We start from the raw sequence: 19,547 nt of genomic DNA, 5'->3' as shown, positions 1-19,547 counted from the left end.
CCAAGAGAGCAAGCAAGAATGTGAAGTGCTCTTTATATAAAGAAATAGATCAATGTTGGCACTACTTCTTGTACATGGAGTATTTTCAACATAATGGCAGTATCTGTTCAGTAGTTCTGTGATTTAAATAGCATCTTTGTTGGAATATTTTTTGTTTCATCAGGGTAGTTCAGGAAAATGGGTGAAATAGAGTAGAGAATGGAAGTGTTATCACATTTTCTTGCTTAAGGAGAAAGAGTTCCTTCTTCATTGTAATCAGACCAAAGATTGTAATGTAAAAAGCTTCACTAAAAACTGTAATACAAAACAATTGGTTGAATAGGCATGTTTTCTTGGGAAAGGGGTATCACCTGGATTTACAGATGGCCACAGGATTGATATTTAACTCTTTGTTGCTACAGAACTGCAGTTGTTCCTTATCTCTCTTTTCACAAAATAGCAAGTTTTCTTTGTCAGGCAAGCATGGAGAAAACATACTCTTCAGAATATAAGAAATATGTAAAATTATTGGGCATCATTTTGACAGCATTTTGGAAAGAGCCAAAATCTTACTCATCATGTAAACAGTTTACTGTGTGATCCAAAGAAGCCTGACTGTATGACATCGTGACTTTTGCTGTCTTAGGTATGAGAGACCATTACTAAGGTGGTAGCTGTTTCAAATTCTGTAAAAAAGTCAATTAGCAAGAGTCTATGATATTAGGTTGTAAGGGCAGGAGGAAAATGGAGGCAGGAAAATTCTGCCTTGTGAAAGCTTTTGTCCCAGCCATAATAAGAACATTAAGGACAAAGATGGGTTCTGCCCTTACCAAAATGCATTTTACAGAGTTGCTAGTGGGAGGAATTCCTGGAGGTGACAGTTGAACTAATCCCCTGCTTAGCACCGTTTACTGGCCAGTAGCTGGAGATGTTGATTCTTTGATGGTTCTAAATGTTACAATGTAATCTCATTTGAGACTGAAGTGAAACTGTTTTGGCCTGAGCTCTATTGCTGAGTAGATACTCGTTTTAAAAAACCCAAACAAAACCTGTTCCAGGATGCGTGTGAATACAGAGAGGATGACGAGCAGGTGGACATTGAGACCGTGGAGGAGCTTTCAGAGAAGATTAACATTGCCCGTCTGAAGGCCACAGCTGCTCATGTCGAACCCTCCGACCAGAAGTAAGCACCCCTGGAGAGCACCTGTGTATCCTGCTGCTGGCTGCCATCGAGTGATTCCCTTAAACAACAGCTGTAATGTGGTGACAAGATAAGGCAAGGCTTCTGGCATGCCTTCCTCAGCGCTGGTGCTTCCCAGTGTCTGTGAGGATGGTACTGGCAGCACTAAGAGTAGTGTCAAGGTGTCTTAGACTTTTTCTGTTTCCCCTTTAATTAATTCATTTATGGGGATGCATCTTGCAATGTAAAATTATTGAGTGAATAGCCTCCCTTCCTGCAAACTGAAAATTAGCAGGGTTGTTTTTGTGTTACATGTGATTTGGTAAGCTTTGTTTATTCTTGCTGGTGGACTTCTGGGCAGGAGCAGTCATTAGGTTAATCCCTGATGCTGTAAATGAAAGGTTTGTCTTTAGGACCATTGCCCCAGCAAAGAAAGCATTTTCTTATTGACATATAGTCGGCCATGGTTGGATAGCTTGGCTTAATTTTTTTGGTTGGTTTAATTTTGTTACTGTTACTTGCATTTATAATGACAAAGGCAAAATAAAAACATTGCTTACTTGAGGAATGCAATGATAGTCGTAGCGGTTTCTCAGATGCATCAAACAAAAAGAGAACGTGGCATCTATCGTTCTTTTTGTTTGAAGATTTATTTTTTGAAACTTTGAAAAAACTGTTTGGTACCAGATAGTTACCTCTTTTTTCTTCCCCTTAAAGGATAACAGCTCAACTTTTATCCTTAAGTGGTGACTTTGCTTTAAATTTTGAAGGTTTTTCAGTGAGCGAGAAAAACAGATGTCATGTTTCATAGAAATAATTTTCAAATGTGTTTTCTTTGTTCTGTTGCAGCTCCTGAGATATGAGGAAGCTGCTGTTATTATATATTAGGATAGTAATAAATTTGAGGATTTTGATTGGTGGTTCTTGGTGGGGGAGGGATTGCTCTGCCATCTATATTAAATCTGTATTTATTAAAAACAGAACCAAAACATAATTTAAAAAGATACTTTATGCAGCTAACAGTCGCAAGCTGAATTTATTCCTTTTGGCATATAGTGAAATAGTTTGTCTTTTGCGCTCTGAGATAATTTCACAGCTTTCAGAACAGCTCAGTTATTTCCAGGATGATGATGTTGGAGATAAGAGTTCACTTTCTTGAGAAAACTCAACAGTATCCTGCTTTTATGCAGTTACACAAGAAAAGTTAATTTCAAGGCATAAAAATGAGCAATTCTAGACTGTTGGAATGTAGTTAATGAGGATAGAGTGTATGAGATGAGTAGCATTGGGAAAAACTTTTTACCTTTCTTCCAGATACCATCCTCCTAATTCTTCGGATGAAACATTATCAGAAAAACATTCAAAGGTATATGTTTGCTCTCCTCTTTCCTTTTAGTATCACACCTCCATTTTAAAGATAAATTTTCATCTCACATGCAGCTCTTAATATGATGAATCTGTCTTGCAGATACTTGTGATTAAATGCAAGAAACCAAATGTGCTGGGGAGGGATTTGCTCAGTCCAGATATCCTTAAGGCAAAAGGGCTGGTGCTGGCAGTGGGTTTCAGATTCAGCTTTGGCAATGGGAGGAAGATCTGCCTTTTATTTATGACTGTGTTTGCTTAGGTTTTGTATCCTTGGCATGAATAATTTTTACAGCACACTTAAAATAATAAATGAGCAAAATTGTCATGTGTTGAAGAAGACAGTATGTAGAATTATATAGACACAGCACTAGATGAAGGATTTCTAAAACCAGAAGTTTGAATATATGTTTAGGCAAGTTAAGATGTCACAGAATCCTTTCAAACCTAAACTCACTGCAGTCCTTCAGAATCTTGAGCTTTTTTTTTGGGTTGCTCTGAAGCCAGTTTCTCTGTTCATAACTGTCTGTGATATACTTGACGTCAGCTCTAGGGCTTCCTTCTGTGGTGGGGTGAGGCTTTGGGTGTGGTGGGAACCTGGTGTATGTCTTAGCTATTAGAGCAGGATGGGATGTATGCCTTTGCCTGAGACCCCTGGATGAGGTCCAGGATGCTCTGCCTGCCTTACCTTTTCCATGTGTCCTCCTCTCTGCCCTTGAATTTATGTTGTAAGGCCCTCCCTTGACAGGAACCCATGGCCAACACAGGAGCAGTTGCAGCTGTACCGTGCTCAAGTCTGCCTGTGAGAGCAAAATGGCTCTCAAGAGCCAGATTGCAGGAGACAAATCTTCAGATTCCTTCTAGTCCAGCAGGCTCAGAAATAGTATCACTGAATCTGAGGAATCTTTCCACTGATACTCTGGGGTTTGAAGCAGACCTAAAATTATCTAAAAGACGGTGTTAATTACTTCCCCATTAAATACATAGCATAGCTGTACAAAACCTGAAAGAGTAATGATGATGTAACAAACTTCTCAATCTGTGAAGATCAGTAATTTTGCTTATTGTCTGGCAGTTGTTTTAGAAACTTAAGCAAATTCAAAACCAGAGGCACTTGGCCACATTCTCTTTGTTGGTGGATGCCTGGGGTGATAAATGTCAATGCCATCTTTCACATTCTGACTTAAAATGTGTCTTTGACACCAACCCATAATGAACCTATGAAAGAAAATGGAAACCAAACTAGTTTAACTCCAGGGAAAGATTCAAGTCTCTTGTATTTCATGTAATTATTGAATGCATTAGTAGACTTTCTTGACAAGCAAACAAAAAATACTTGGCTCAAACATATGTGATTTTGTTGTAATGCTGTGATTTTATCTAAGTAGCCTTGTGTTGCAAAAAAGAAAAGCTTATGAACTGGAGGGACTCATGCTCTTTTCCATTAGGGTTGATGTGATTATGTTGGTCACTTCTTTGGTCAGCATTTCATTTCTTACTGTGTGTCCTTCTGATTCTGAACTTTCAGGAAGACATAGTAGCAGGATAGCATGATGTGGAATCTTCAGGTGTCTGTAGAAGTGCTGTCAATCTCACATGCATTTGAACATTGTCTGCCATTACATTGCCTTCTTTGCTTAAACTGGTCAATCTGGTTGCTCCTCCTGCAGAAGCATCAGACCTGGAAAAGAAAGCTGAAGTCCCAGGCTGAAGCCTTTGCTCATTACCGCCAGACACACACAGCAAATGAGCGTCGGCGACGTAATGAAATGAGAGGTCTCTTTGACAAGTTGAAGAAAGTTTTGGGGCTGCTGAACCTTCCCAAAGTCTCCAAATGCTACATTCTCAAGCAGGTAGGTATTTTGGAGCTTTAGTGAGGAGGAGAATCATTTGTTCTGGACAGAGTAATTATACTCTTCAGAGTAATTATACTCTTCAGGTGAGTACCAGTGTAGAGGGGAATTCTGTCGTCCCTGCAGGACACTCTAGAACAAAACAATACCTGAAAGAATCTGAGAATCCATACTCCTAAAAGCATAGTCTTGATCACATGAACATATATTTTTGGATTTGCCCTCCCCTTGTATTCTTTGTGAATCGTGGAACGTTATGTCATAATTCTTTAGTGGTTTACTGTGAACATAAGGAAATATCTTAATCCATTAAATCCATTACTTTTTTAATGCTTGAGAAGATAGCGTTCCATTAGGCAGTTTACAGACATTAGAAGCTTAATTGTAAAGGAAACTAAATATGAATGGTAGATATGGAATTGTGTTTATCAATTCTACCTAGAAACTGGAAGATAAAAGTTTGGGGTCTTTCTTAAAAATTGCTGACCTTTGGAGGGAGGACAAACAAGATGATTATCACTCTTCAACCAGCATTTAGGGAAAGCTGGCATTCATGGTACTTCACATGCTTTCTCTCAATCCTATTTTCTCAGGATTACAGAAGTTTGAAAATAAATTTTGTAAAGGTTTCTGGGAAGGAAAACTATTATTTTGTGTGTCACTGGTTTATAAATGAGTTCCCTGATACTATTTTAGGCCTTTGAGGAAATCCAAGGACTGACAGATCAGGCAGATAAGTTTATTGGACAGAAGACGTTACTGACACGCAAACGGGATGGTCTGATTCGAAAAGTATCCACGCTCTCAGGTGAGACTGGTTTTGGATGCAAACTAGCTGTAATAATGAAAGAAAAAGCTTTTAGGAGTGAGAATGTGTGGAGTAATCAGTGCATCCAGGTGTGTCATTGGTTCACATAAAATTCAGATGTGATGCCAAACAAAGTTGTACTGATAGAAATGGCTTTTGTTTTCCTTCATGCCTAAAGGAAGTGTGGAATGCTCTCTGTGCTGGGAGCCACAGGCTTGGATTCCTTTGGAAGGGTGGGGTGATGGTGATAGTGTCACTTCATTCTGTCACTGGTCACTTCCTGAAATGCCTTTTCTGCTCAGCCCTTCACAGCCACACACAGCTGTCTCTGGTCAGTACTGAAACCTCCAACTCCTTGCAGAGCTTTGCAAATGACTCCTTGTCCTGCTTTCCCAAGAACCAGTGCTCCTGCAGGCTAGAACGTGTCAGCTCTATACACAGAACAAAACTGAAGTAGATTCTAAGCTGCTGCTTATCCAGACATGATATCTTGTATATTCTGTCTCATTTGGAAGGATAGGAAAGCTGTGACACATTTTCAACCAGTATCAAAATGTGTGAATAAACAAAATATTATTCTAATCTTGCAGTCTGGGACTATAAACAATGGAATGCCTATAAAGTAGAAATGAAAGATACTTAAATCTTTTGTATTTACATTTACAAATATAGACCCAATTAACGATATACCATGATGTTAGAATATAAACACTAAGCAGAAAACAAGCTAGTATAGTCTAGCTTAACTTGAACTTGGATCATGTAAAACTGTGTGTATATGCAGAAAACAAATTATTTATGAAATCTGTGTGTTTGTCCAATGTTAGAATTTTCATGGCAATGGTAAAACTGTATGTGAGTTTAGATTCAAATGTCATTTGAGTAAAATTGAATTATGTCAGCTTAACACATTATTAGTTCTACCTTCAGCATTTTTGTTTTGGGAAGAGAATTTGAAAGCAGGCTGACTCTCTGGTAATTTTTGTGTAGGAAAGACAGAAGAGGTTGTCCTGAAGAAGCTAGAATATATTTATGCTAAACAAAAAGCAACAGAAGCACAAAAAAAGAAGAAAGAACCTGAGCCACAGAAATCAGCTGCACCCTCCACTGCTAGCAGCCAGCAAGAAGGATCCTCTGCTGCCCCCAGAGAGCCAGCCCCGATAGCGATGACAAACAGAAGGGGCAAGCCACTGATACTTGCCAGGAGAGGAGTGCGGGCCACAGGTGGGCTACAAGGGGTGCATGTCCTGCATCCAGGGGAAGCAGCCATTGAAGCTGCACTCTGTGGGAAGGCAACATGCCAGCTGGCTTGTGCAGGCAGCCTCACTGCTGAAACAGAATTGTGCATAGGACTGGGAAATGTCCATATGATAGGTGAGAAAACCACTTGCTTTCAGAAAGGATGAGACCAGTACAACTGAGGTCTTCGGGTGGACATGACTTCAGAGTCTCAAAATGATGGGAAGTAAATTCTTACTGAGCTGTCCTTTAATCTCAGGGAGTTTCACTGCAATCTGGCAGTAATTTCTAAGAGTTAAAGGTGGTTCTTTTTCTGACTCAAAACCTGAAGTTCAGCCCCTAGAATGCAGGAGTTGCTAGAACAGACTCTTCAAAACCTCCCTCCTCAAAATGCTAGCTCTCAACAAGGATGGAAATTTGCTCTTAAATTCAGTGGCAGAGTTGAATGTCAGGCACTGGAGAGTTTTTTTGTAGCTGAGAACTTGTAGAGAAGTGTTCAACATTTGTGGAGACCTTCACATCATAAACGTAGGAAGGAACAAAAGAATAGTTCCTTCCAGAGCTGTCCCTAATGCTGGCTCGCAGGGTGCTGTGCCAGAATAAATGAGTGTTTTACATCATTTTTTTCTTGCAGAGGACTCCTCAGCCTCTCTCACACTCACGGCTGCCAGCGTAGTGATGACTCCACAGGGGCAGGTGCTTACACTGAAGAGCCCCCTGGTCCCAGGGCAGGTGGCAGCTGTTCCTTCCACACTGCTGCAGGCTGAGTTAAAGCCTCGAGGGGGTGGTACTACCATGGCCACACAGCCAGGTAGGATCATGTGGGATGATGTTAATCAGTATAATACTGTTCGTAGATGTGCTGAGCAGTTTATGAAGTGATGAAATTTTGCTTTAATAATTTGGATTTTTTTTACAACTTGGCTGAGGTAGAACTTGATTCTGGTTAGAGAGATCAGATGTCACTAATTCAAACTGTCACTTTATCAACAGGTTAGTAAAATGTGTTAAAATTTTGCTATTCAGAAATTAGGGAAACATACAGGAGAATTCCTAACCACACAACAGGTCTGCATTTCTGTTTTTACTGCTTTAAGATGTTATTGAAGTCTTGCCTTGAAGTGCACTGCTCCTTTTAGCCAGGAGTATCTGAAATATCTGAAAGTACTGTATCTGAGTATCTGAAAGGCTTTTGTTTCCACTTCATCCCCTGTTTCCCTTTTCTTGTATAAGGTGTTACTTCTGTGATGATTCAGCTGCCAGGATCAACAGTTCCTGTCCAAGTAAAAGGAATCCTTACTAATTCTACCATTCCTATTACACTGTCAGCTGTTGCTGAGGATCCAGCAACCTCAACAGTGGTATCAGCTACAGAACCCCATTCAGGTAAACTCTTTGTTTTTCATGGATCTTTGTGCTTGCATGTAGGGAACATTATCCTTGCAAAGCTGAAGGTAAATTGTTTTCTCACTAGGGAGTAATCGTAGGTGTTAATGTTATTCAAAGAAAATCATGATTAAATGTTTTAACAGTTTAGAGGGGCCTCTAGGAGATTATGGATTAGAGCTTTTTAACTTTCCATCATCTCACTGAGCCTGCTTGCCCTCAGGAAAGTCAGGAAGAGTAGATCCTGGAATGTGTCTGTGGTATAACGCATCCTCCTGGGGAAGCTTCAGTTCAGAGTGGTGTTGGGGCTACTGAAAATCTTTGCCTGTAACATCTGGACTCTGACTGTGGCACAACCCCTTCCCACACTGTGCCAGCTCTGCTGCCCATAGGAGGGCTGTTTTTCAGGACCTTGTGCTGTCCATTGGATCTGGGTGTGGGGTGGTTCCTGCCAGCAGGGCTCTGCTTGCCATCTGTTGTGCTGAAAGCAAGCCACTCACTTTCTGCTTCCTTGTAATTGGTCATAATGAAAAAGGAAAGTTCACTTCAGGTATAGAGCTGGGAAAAATTTGAGTGCTATTAACAGGGAATGGCTAGGAGGCAGAAAATGGGTAATCGTTTAGTCCCTGAAATGTCTCTGTAGTGCACAAAAACAGTAGTGCAAGATGTGATCATAAAAACAAAGCATAAAAAAACAGTAAGAGGGAAAATTCTCATTATGTTTGCCTTGTGCATCACCATCTGAACTGTAAGCATTATAGGTGGTTGCACTGGAGCTTGCTCTTGTTCTACAAGTTGAAAATTAAGCTATTGGTGTGTTAAACCTTCAGTTGACCAGAGCTGTGTAAGCAGTCTAAATTGCAGTTTACTTTAGAAAACCCTGGAAGTGAGCTAATTATACTTACATAGAATTACTTGCAGTTAACACATACCCTAATGGATGGTGCTTTGTGTGGTTTTGCAGAAAGTGAAGATTCATTCATGATGCCAAAGATAGTTAATGTAACATCACTGGCTGCTGAAGCAGGCATGAATCTAAACCTGAACCGAAACAAAAATTCTAATGCAACAGCAGCTGCAGGTACTCCAGCTTCTGAGCAATCCTTGGCTGTAGCACCCCTTGAAACTATGAATAGTGACAACATCCTTTCAGAAGAAAAAGCCAAACCATGTCTGGGAGACAGTGGTGGAGATGGAGGAAACACCACAGGTCCAAAGAAAGTTTTCTTTGAAAATAAAGACGTCCTTCCACAACTCTGGAACGTATCATGTACAAAGGAATCTCCAGAGTCCTTCAGCAAAAAGCTGTGCATTGGTGAGTTTGTAGGAAGCCAAACTAGGAGGAAAGATGGCGATTCTGGAGGGGAAAGATTAAAATCCAAAGAATTGTCATTCCGCAAGCTGCAGATCAAGGACTCCAGGATAGAAATGGAATTGAGGAAAGTGGCGTCGGCAATGGAGGAAGCAGACCTGGATACAAGTGAGATCCTGAGCAGCATTGAGGAGGGTGATGACACCGATGAAACCCTCACTTCGCTGCTCAATGAAATCGCCTTCCTCAACCAGCAGCTGAACGATGATGCCTCAACCATGTCTGAGCTGCCTGGTGCCCTCAGCTCAGATTTCTCTCATAAAGATGCAGAGGCTTGTCGGGGAGCAGCCAGTGATCTCTCCGCTGCAGATGGGTCTTCCTTCCAGTTTGGCCATTTGGGAGGCAGTTTTAAGGACCTTTCTGAAGTTCCAGGAGGTGGTGGCTCTTTAAGCCCCCTTCTGCTGCACCTGGAAGATGATGACCTTAGTGATGGGGACAAGAACTCTGGGGATCCTTCATCTGAGGCAGATGTCTTAAAGATAGTGATAGGTACTGAAATGAAGAATCCACTTTCCAATCTGTCTGTAACCAGTGGTGGGAATGGCAAAACAGTAACAACCTTGTCAGATGCCACTAATGTGACTCCACCGATTTTGCAGATGAAGACTAATCCAGAAGCTGGTAATGCTGACAAGTCGTGGAGGCCCATGCCGAAGCTAGCACCACTTGGTTTAAAAGTGGCAAGTCTGCCAGTAGACTCAGAAGGGCAGAGCAATAAAGTGATGCCCTTATTGGCACCTATAGTTGCAAAACTGGCACCTAGTGGGGTAAAAAATTCTTTACCTTCAGCTGTTCAAGAAGGACAGGATAACAAAGTAATGCCCCCATTAGCACCTGTGGTTGCAAAGTTGAATACTACTGGGACCTTGCCTTCAAGTTCAGCAGGCAAATAAGTGCAGACTTTTTTTGTCAGACTGGAACAGAGATCTAGAGCAGTGTGTCCAGTGTCATTGTTCAGCAGCCTCCATTGTCTGCAACACTTGTTTTCTGTATAGCATCAGTACTGTGTTCATCTGAGGGGCAGGCCCCAAATTGTAAATAAGTGTTAGGAAACTTTAGGCATGTGTATGTACTTTTACCTCACTGTTGTATTCTGGGTGTTCTCCTTCCCATTCTCAAGACAACAGAGATGATCTATAACCATTGCTGGGCACATGGTATCCTTCCAAAATTGGGTTCTTCACAGGAATAGTTTATCGAGGGACTGAGAAACTGAGGCTGTTGAAGGAGATTTTTTTTCTCTCCCCAGTAGGGAGGCAGCTGTCTTGTTGGGGAAAAAAAAAGGATTATCTGTTTTGTACCAGGCAAATTATCTATGCAGAAACGGCATTGTTCATATTTGCTTTTAATATTTGCAGAATATGATAAATATGCAGGAATCAGGTTGTAGTTGCTCTGAAAGTTGATACCTAGAGCGGCAGAAGGGAAATCTGAGACTGCAGAGGGCTGAAGTAAAAAGTTTTTTTCTTTGGTGCTAGATAGTTCTCTAGCAGAGACTTTTTAAGAGCTTATGCACAGAAAATTTTAATAAACACAACTCTCACTGCTGGGAGAGAAAAACACATTTCCCAATGTAATTAGAAGGAGGACAGTATGTTAACTTTAATAATACTGTCCTCACTCTCACCTCCTGCCCCCACACAAATAAATTCTTCTCTCTGATGCTTAGGACATCCATAAGGAAGAATTGCAGAGTTGAAAGAAAATGTGGCCACCCTATTGCTACGTCTTTAAATACATTGCTGAAGTAGTTTGAGTGTTTTCCCAGGTCCTATTTTCATTCCTTCTGTCATTCTTCAAGATGTGTGTGGTGGCTGGGAATGTTCATACCAAGTATTGCTTAGTGAAAACACAGAAAGCTTTCAGGAGTCTTGTAGCCTGGCGCAAGTGAGCGAGGTGTACATGTGAGTGTAAATATGAAAATATGTGTATAGCTTTCCAAACCTTTCATTTCTTTATAAATTCAGGAAAGGAACTCAGAGGTTTCTCACTGCATTTGCACAAGCTGTGTATAGCAAAAAAGTCAACAAAAATGCTCATTACCAGGGAAATAGGGCAGTATTGAATCACAAGATGTATTTTTTATTCTTCTCTGCCACTGCTTACTCAATAACCTGTAGATGCTCTTCGCTGTTCAGCTGTTGAACTGTGAGGGGCCTGCAGACTGTAAAGATATTTATATTTTTGTACACAATTTCTGTTTTCATAGTTTTCTTGACAAATGAAGTTTTCAGCCTCGGAGAGATGATTTGTTAATGAGTATACACAATCTTTTCCTATCAAGTTTGTAAATATAAGTTACGGTGCGCTTGGGGGGCTTCTTCTTAACTGTTTGAAAAAGGTAAAAAATATTGCCGTGAAAATTGAAAATCATACAGAATTTCGATGGTGCATTTTGTTTTTTGTTTAGGAATGTAATTCCATGTCTTAACTGTTCCAGCAACAGCAGCTGGGATTACCCCCTGCCATCCAAATTGCCCATCTTTGGTGATGCAGTAACCCAGGAATTTCATCCTTCCAGCACAGAGGTTGTGCAGGTGTTGCAATTGATGTTCTTCCACAGGGAGGGAGCAGTGTTTGTACAACCATAGCCCTGTCCAGTACGCTGCATCTTCTGGATCCATGTCTAGATTAGATCCATCAGGGAATAAACATATCTCCGGTGTTTTCTGTGCATTTTTATTATTTATATTATGCCACAGAGGAGAGAAGCCCTTCAAGCTCATTGTGTGTAAAGTTACTCCAGAGACTACATTAAAAAATATTTTTCATCTGGGCATTCTAAACAGCGTGTTTTAAAATAGTTCCATACAACTCTCTTTTGCCTTTTTGCAAATTTGCTATTCTAATATTTCATACAAGTCTGGTATTAGCGATTTGGAGAGGAGAGTTTAGGTCGTTGTGAGAGTCCTGCAGGGTTTTACAGTTGTCACTTAATGCCTTAGGAAAGGGGATTTACAATCCCAGTTAGTAATTAGACAAATGTTGCTTCTTATTAATGATTTTAACCTTATTTTAAATTAGTAGAAAGAAATGCTGCTTTTCTCATTAAGGATTTTAACCTTATTTTAAATTAGTAGAAAGAAATGCTGCTTCTCATTAAGGATTTTAACCTTATTTTAAACTAGTAGAAACAAATGTTGATTCTTATTAAGGATTTTGACCTTATTTTAAACTAGTAGAAAGAAATGCTGCTTCTCATTAAGGATTTCAACCTTATTTTAAACTAGTAGAAACAAATGTTGCTTCTTTTTAAGGATTTAAACCTTATTTTAAACTTGTAGAAACAAATGTTTCTTCTTATTAGGGATTTAAACCTTATTTTAAACTAGTAGAAAGAAATGTTGCTTTTTTTCAAGGATTTAAACCTTATTTTAAACTGGTAGAAACAAATGTTTCTTCTTCTTAAGGATTTAAACCTTATTTTAAACTAGTAGAAATCTGGAGTAACTAAATTATTTTACTAGCACTACATCAGACTCAAATTTATTTATCTGGGAAATCTGGTTCTGAGTATTTCCAATAGGCTGAAGTTGCTTATTGTTTTAACTTGTAATAATTTTTTTCCAGTAGATTTCATTCCTCCTGTGCAAGAAACAGCAGCAAGACTTGTGCTGTGACTACTTTAAATTCCTAATCACTAAGCCTTGTTTCTGCACCTCACTTTTTTTATGGTTCTAAATAGCCAGTTTTAATTTTCACACAGAATTGTGTGTTTTCTGTGAGACAGAGAGGCTATAACATGATAACTGATCACACATGATCTAAAAAAAAAATAATGTACTTTTGAGGATGTTCTGTTTATTATCTGGGAGTATAAAATTTCTGTATGTGAATTTACTGTTTGACATTGGGCAGGAAAAAAAAAATTACTGCAGTAAAAATATAATGATGTCAAGATGACAGCAAAACCTTTTGATCCCTAAATGTTACTAGAAAATTAACTAAGAACAGCCCCCCAGTATGGCTGTAGAAGGTGGTGGCATTTGGTGTGGTTCCAAGAAAGATCTTTGATGGGTTCTACCAGCCAACAAAGCATGTTTGAATGCTCTTGGGTTTTGCTTGTTTCACTGTCTTGTGTCTGCAGCACATTATTTTGCTATGAATTTAAATGCTGACTCTTTGCTCTTCCCTTAAGCTCCCAAACATTTTAAAAATTACATATGCTGTTTTTTGAGGCAATAATCATAGAACATAACACTTTATGAGAAGATTCTGGAAACAGGAAAACAGGAGAAACAAGGAAACCCCTGCAAGGCGCACGCTCTTGCTTGACCAAGAGACCTGGAGATTTTCTTTGTTTTTTTACACATCTGTAAATAGACTGGAATGTTTTTAAGAATATAATGAAATGTCAGATTTAGCTTTTTTCCTTTTATATATTAAAATATATCTTTCCCTCTTTTTTGCTTTTGGAGAATTGATATTTTTGTAGAAATCTAACAGTACAAGACTCTTAACTGTATGTGAGGGACAAAGTGTAAAACTAAAATAAACCAATCAAGGTCAACTAGAAACTGGCTCTGAAAGTTTGTTACAGGGATAGAGGGGAGCAGAAATGACGTGGTGGTGGGCTGTTGGTGACATGTGGCATTGGACCTGAGCAAGTGGTACATGAATGCTCTGAGGCCCAGGTCTTGGCAGCTCAGACATTGGGTTTTGGTTCTAGTGATCAGACAACTCAGAGATTTCTCCCTTTAGTCTTAGCAGTATGCAGGAAAAGTGGAAATGTCGTCCCTTTTAATAGGGGATCTTGACTTGCTGAGTGCAGAAAATGCAACAGAGGGACTTTCTTTTCTGTGAGATGTACCCTGAGCAAGAAGCCAAGGGGGTTAACATTTGGTTGTGGCACAAAAAGAAAAAAAAATCTGAGAGCTGAGAGATTAAGTCCACGGAAAAGCTTAGATTCCTCACCCCAACCCTTTGTATCTGTTTCCTTTAGAGAAGTTGAACACTAAGGCTGTCCTAGTGGGAACTGGTTTGCAGATCTGCCTTTAAGTGAAGTGTCAGAGGAGAGATGCTTTTTTGAAAGAAATAGATAAAATGCCCATAACAAGTAGCCATCTATGGCTTCCACATGCAGGGATTGAAAGATAACATTTGAAAGTGTGTAGGGATTCTTTTATTTGGGTTGTTTATTTGTTTGGTGGGTGGTTGGTTGTGGGGCCTTTTTGTGTTATTTTCTTGGTTGGCTGGTTGGTTGGTTTTGTTTGGTTTTTTTCCTCTTTTTTTGGTGGTATTTTTTTCTTCATTATGTAGTGCATTTCTACAAATGAGAAGTTAGTCTTACAGACCTGAGAAAAGAAAATACAATGAGGAGAACAGCTGCACGTGAGGGTAAGCAATTGACTGGAGAAGACATGTCACAGAATTTATTTTTATTTAAAGAGGAACATCAGACCTTACAGGAATGAATTAATATAAACGGTTGACACAGTCAACTTATTTTCTGAAATTTCTCAAACCCTTCAGCAAGGTCTCATCCTCTTACTCCTTATTTTAAGGGCTAAAGTTACTTCTTGGAATAGAAAGAAGTGTAAGCATGAAGTATATCCAGTCAGCCTTGCAATGGAAAGAACTTTCTAATAGAGGCCAACAATCTGTGCTGAGGATCTGTGTTTTCCAGCATATTCATTGTGTTCTTGGAGATGCAGATGGTGGTACAAATAAACTCTGTTGACAATACAGAGTTACAGGGAGCCTGTGCAGTAACTGATGCTGCAGCCAGATTGGAGTCCATAAATGCAATCCAAAATTGTGCAGGACCAGTTTGTCCATAACTGGCAGTGAATGTAATCTAAATAACTGTCATTTGGGGTCATGGTAGTGGAGGAATTTTAATGCCATTTGTTGTCACTTGAGCTCAGTGCCTCATCTCTTTGCACTTTAAACTGCTGCTACACACCAAGAAGGCATTGTTACACCACAGTGCTCTTGGCTGTTCCTGTTCATTTGGAGTTTGTGGTGCCTCAGCTCGCACTTTAGTTGTTCATCTTGTGTCTCCGGGGATTTGGAGGTGTCTGACCAGGTGAGAGCTCTTCTGGAGGTGTCCTTGTCTTCATTCTCTTAATAGAGTTCTACCCCTAGAAGGATTTAGTCTCCGCTTGTCTGGGTCTTTTCTGATGAAGAGGAAAGCCCCGGTGTGTCCTGGGCAGCCGCGTGGGCCTCGCAGGCTGCCAGCATGAGCCTCCATGCAGTGTTTCAGGCAGCTGGAGAGCCCCTTGCCCCAGCTTCCAGCCACACCACCTCCTGCAGGATCAGGCTGCCAGCATGAGCCTCCCTGCAGTGTTTCAGGCAGCTGGAGACCCCTTGCCCCAGCTTCCAGCCACACCACCTCCTGCAGATCATCAGCACGAGCACATCCCACAGCCCGGTGCCAGGGAGGCCTTTGGGGACCTATGGCTGTCTGTCTAATCCAATCATGCATCCAGCCCGGCAGCCAGGGGTGTCTCCCCTGTGCTGGTGTTTGGGAATGTCCCTGCTCTCCCCTGTTTTGGTGGGGCTGCTCTCTAGCAGCCCCATGCTGCCAGCAGAACTGCTGTGACACAAAGCTCCAAGACCTGTCCTTGCTTTAATAGTAGTCACTTACCTGGAACATCCTGCTGAGGGCTCCCTGGCTTTTGTAGGGCTGTCAGTGTACAGGACTGTGGTGCCTCGAGGGTACAGCTGTTGCCCTGGCTCTCTAAGGTAAGGTAGATACTGGAAATCAGAGACTTGAACCTGAAGGCAGCATTTCACCTTAGCTCTCTCAGCATGGGAGTAGCTGCTGGGGAGCAGGATCCCTGCCGGTGTAAGATGTGGGTGTGATGGGGGTGTATCAAGGGGCAGTCACAGCTGTGTGGGTGTGAGCAGGCAGGCTGCTGTGCTGTGAGAGCAGGGCTCAGTCTCTCTGCCAGCCTGCTGGGACCAGCTCTGAAGAGGAGAAAGCCTTTCCTGCTGCCTTTGACTTCCTTTGCTGTCCCTGCCGAGCACAGGGCTCCCTGCAGTTCCCCTGTGTGACGCAGAGCGGTGCCCCTGGCAAGTGCCCGTGCTGTGCCTCGTGGGCTGGAACCAGGCAATTAAATAGCAGCTAAAAAAAGATACGCAGACATAAGCTCTGTGCCATTTTTAGCGCTCCAGCACCGATTAACTCTTTAGCAGCTGTATGAAACAGCCTGCCCAGCTCCTCCTGGTCTGTCCTGCTGGCCAAACCCCAGGCCTGTTGGGGCAGGGATGTGGCTGCCCAGAGCAGAGCAGCAAAACCTGTGGGTGTGCAGCTCTTCCCTGGCTTCTCCAGGGCATGGGGCTGTGCAGCACAAAGTCTCTGGGCAAGGTCTGTAGGCTCACGTGGGTCTGCAGAGCTTACCTGAGCAATGGGCTCCACTTTGCAGCTGAGACTACGGAGCACTGCATGCCTCTGAGGAGCCACTGGATCTGGAAAATGGACTTTGGTCCTCTGGACTTTCAGATCCAGTACTCTGTGATTATTATTAGGTAAAAAATGTAAAGTAACCACAGTATTAATACCAATCATCTTTTAAAAAAGAGGACAGAATTTGTTTTTGAAATTGTGCTGGACCCAATCTACATAAAAAACCAAAAGAGAGGATGAATTCATGACACAAGCTTGCTGGTTTATGGAAAACAGTACAGTGTATTTTCAGGCCATGGGGATGGGATGACTGATGATCACCTCCCCTTCTTGACCTTCTGCAGAGTGAAAGTATGATCAAGACTTGTTTGATTTGTAGCAGCTTGACTGTTCTTTTTAACAAGAAGCCCATTAGCAGCACAATAAGAGCTTTACAGGTGTTTTTAGAACAGCACACCACTGTCTGCTGAAGGCTGTTACAGCAGCACGTGCTGCTGTAGCCTCCATTTCAGTGCCTGGCCAGGATTTCCTGCAGCAGTGAGAGGAGAAGGGTGGGTCTGCACTGGAGCTGACTCAGTAGTTTGGCAGAAGCAGCTGGGGAATCTGCTGCCAGCACTTGCACCACCCATCCCTTGCTGCCTTCACTGTGCCCTGTGTGCCAGAGCCCCTTGCAGGGCTGCACAAGCTGCTCTTGGCCTGAGGGGCAGGTGCTCCCCTTTCTCCCCTCCTTCCACCAGTCCTTCTGCCTGCTCAGTCAGGCCTGCACCTCTGAGCCCCATCCTCTGTGTAAGGAAAAGGGGCTTAGACCCTGCTGCTTTGTGCACTGCTCCCTGGCCTGCCATGACACACACACCAGCACCTCAAAGCCCAGGCCTGTGGCTACACTCACCTCTTGGCACCAAGGCAACTGCTGAGCACGTGTTGGGCTCTCTCTTCTGAAGAGCAGCAGTGTCATGCCAATCCCTCTGCCCTCTTCTGCTTCCCTCTGGCTCACCCTGCCCTCTGCATGGCTGAGGGTTTGCCAGCTATACTCTTTAATTCACTAAACATGTTCCAACCTAAGGTGTCCTAAAACAGCAGAAAAATTTTTGAAGGGGTTCTGGAATTCCTTGCTGAGTTTCTTTTCTCCTGAAGGAAAAACCTCAATGGAGACAAGGTGTCTGGTTTCTTTTGGTATCCAATGAAGGCTGGAACTGTTTGTGTAAACAGCAGCTAAAGGTGCCTCTTCCTGCAGGAGCTGTTGCTTGGCATGGATGCAGCTGTGCTGTCCTCGGCCATGAGCCCTTGGCCCCCATGGCCCTTGTCTGCCCCTGCCAAAGCCGGAGGCTCAGGCAGTGCTGAGCTTTAGGAAGGTGTGAACTAATGCTGTGCCTTATTTCAGAGATGTGCTGGACCTGGATGTCACTATAAAATGTTATGTAGCTAGAGTAAAACATGATTTGATCAACCATTAGTGTCCCTCTGGGGCCTGGCTGGAGCCACATTTGTGTGCTCAGCCTTGGAAAGGCAGCAGGCCTGGGAAAGGTCCCCCTGCCTGGGCAGTCCTGTGTGGCAGCAGGACACTGGGATGGATGGGGGTCGGTGGAGCCCCACCTGTGCCCCTCCAATTCAGGGTGGGGGCAGCTGTGGGATCTCAGCATCTCAGGACGGAGGCACAGAGTGGCCGAGACCACCCTTGGGGGGCTCGGGAGTCCTGGAATGTTGCCAGAAGTGTCTGGTGGTTGGACTTTGATCCTACACAGGAGACGACACCTGTATGAGGATGGGAGGATTTCACTGGGTGAATGGTGGAGGGATAAGTTAATTAGAGTGTGAAACACAGGGTTTAGGATTTCTGTACAGGGGGGTCTAAAGAAGTAAGATGGAGGAATTGGGGCGTGTCCTGTTCTTCTTCTTCTTCTTCTTGGCCTCCATCTTCTGTGGTGATGGTGGCACTTTGGGATTGGTTATTACTAGAAGTGCACTGGTTAATAAGGGTAAAAGGTATTGGGGAAAAATTATAAATATTGTATACGTAACTTCGGGTATAAGGATAGGTGACCGCCCCGGGGGCTCGCAGTGTGCTCATGGCTGGCTTGCTGTGCAGACCTCTGTCGGGCCAAGAGAAAATCTTTTAGATAAACAATTAATAAACACCGAGACCGAGAAAAGATCAGAAGTCTCTCCTCGTCCCATGAAGCGCCGGCTGTCCAAGGCCACCCTGGGCCTTTCCAGGCCACCTAAACGGCCGAGAAACCGACAGGCAGCTGCTGGCTGGGTTTGGGCTGTGTGGGAGGTGCTGCTGTGGCCTCTGATGGGGGGACAGGTTAAGGGGTTGGATAACTTCAAATGGGCCAAGCTTCAGCAAACTTCAAACACACGTGAAGGTTTCCATATACGAGATGGATAACACAGCTGTACAATTTTCCTGCTCTGGTTATTTTGATACCTTTTTTAATGGTCTAGGTCTGATGTGATCATGTTTTAACTTCTATTAAGGTGACTGGCTATAAAACCACGACAGGAAAAGGAGGTGCTGGCAAACCTTTTGCAAGGACAAGGATTAACTCCTGCTCCCCAACCAGTGTCTGCACTTCTAGATTACAATGACTAGTTGGTTTTAAAAAATGGCTCAAGCAGACTTGCAGCTCGTGAAGCTTTTGGAAAGCTTTGAATTTGCTTCCTTAGCTTTTGAATGCCCATGGCAAAAAATTCTCACCCCACAAATATTTTGTGGCTCTGACATGTGGGGCAATCAACTTGAACTGGGAGGCTTAGTCTTCAGGAAAAAAATTTAATAAACGGCTCCCACCAGGCGAGCTGAACTGATGGCAGCCACAGTGGGAATTGTTACTACTGTGCTCCAGTGTAGACAAGGCCTCATTGTCTGGCTTTGATGGGGAAAATGTCCAGTTTTGCAAAGTTTGCTGAGCAAGGGAGAAAATAATTATATTGCAGATCAGCTTACAAGGGGCACATTCATGTTTGAAAGAAAACTCGATTTTCATAGAGTGAGGAAGAAAAGCAAAACCGCC

At 42.4% G+C, this 19,547-nt stretch overlaps 1 protein-coding gene across 5 annotated transcripts in view; it reads left to right on the top strand.

The window, feature by feature from the left end:
- The window catches only part of MGA (MAX dimerization protein MGA), a 59,191-nt gene extending 45,492 nt beyond the window's left edge, over nt 1-13,699 (top strand). For all 5 annotated transcript variants that reach the window (XM_058025560.1, XM_058025562.1, XM_058025564.1 and 2 more), the window contains 8 exons: nt 1,038-1,162; nt 2,474-2,525; nt 4,195-4,377; nt 5,074-5,185; nt 6,176-6,409; nt 7,059-7,235; nt 7,658-7,810; nt 8,775-13,699. In XM_058025560.1, coding sequence (XP_057881543.1) covers nt 1,038-1,162; nt 2,474-2,525; nt 4,195-4,377; nt 5,074-5,185; nt 6,176-6,409; nt 7,059-7,235; nt 7,658-7,810; nt 8,775-10,075 — 2,337 coding nt within the window. In that variant the 3' untranslated portion in view covers nt 10,076-13,699. The remainder of the gene's footprint in view (nt 1-1,037; nt 1,163-2,473; nt 2,526-4,194; nt 4,378-5,073; nt 5,186-6,175; nt 6,410-7,058; nt 7,236-7,657; nt 7,811-8,774) is intronic.
- Nucleotides 13,700-19,547: the final 5,848 nt, after the last annotated feature.

Source organism: Melospiza georgiana, chromosome 6, assembly GCF_028018845.1.
Source record: "Melospiza georgiana isolate bMelGeo1 chromosome 6, bMelGeo1.pri, whole genome shotgun sequence".
Taxonomy (NCBI): domain Eukaryota; kingdom Metazoa; phylum Chordata; class Aves; order Passeriformes; family Passerellidae; genus Melospiza; species Melospiza georgiana.
The sequence above is the reverse complement of the archived record's forward strand: the minus strand, read 5'-3'. Positions and strand labels throughout refer to the sequence as shown.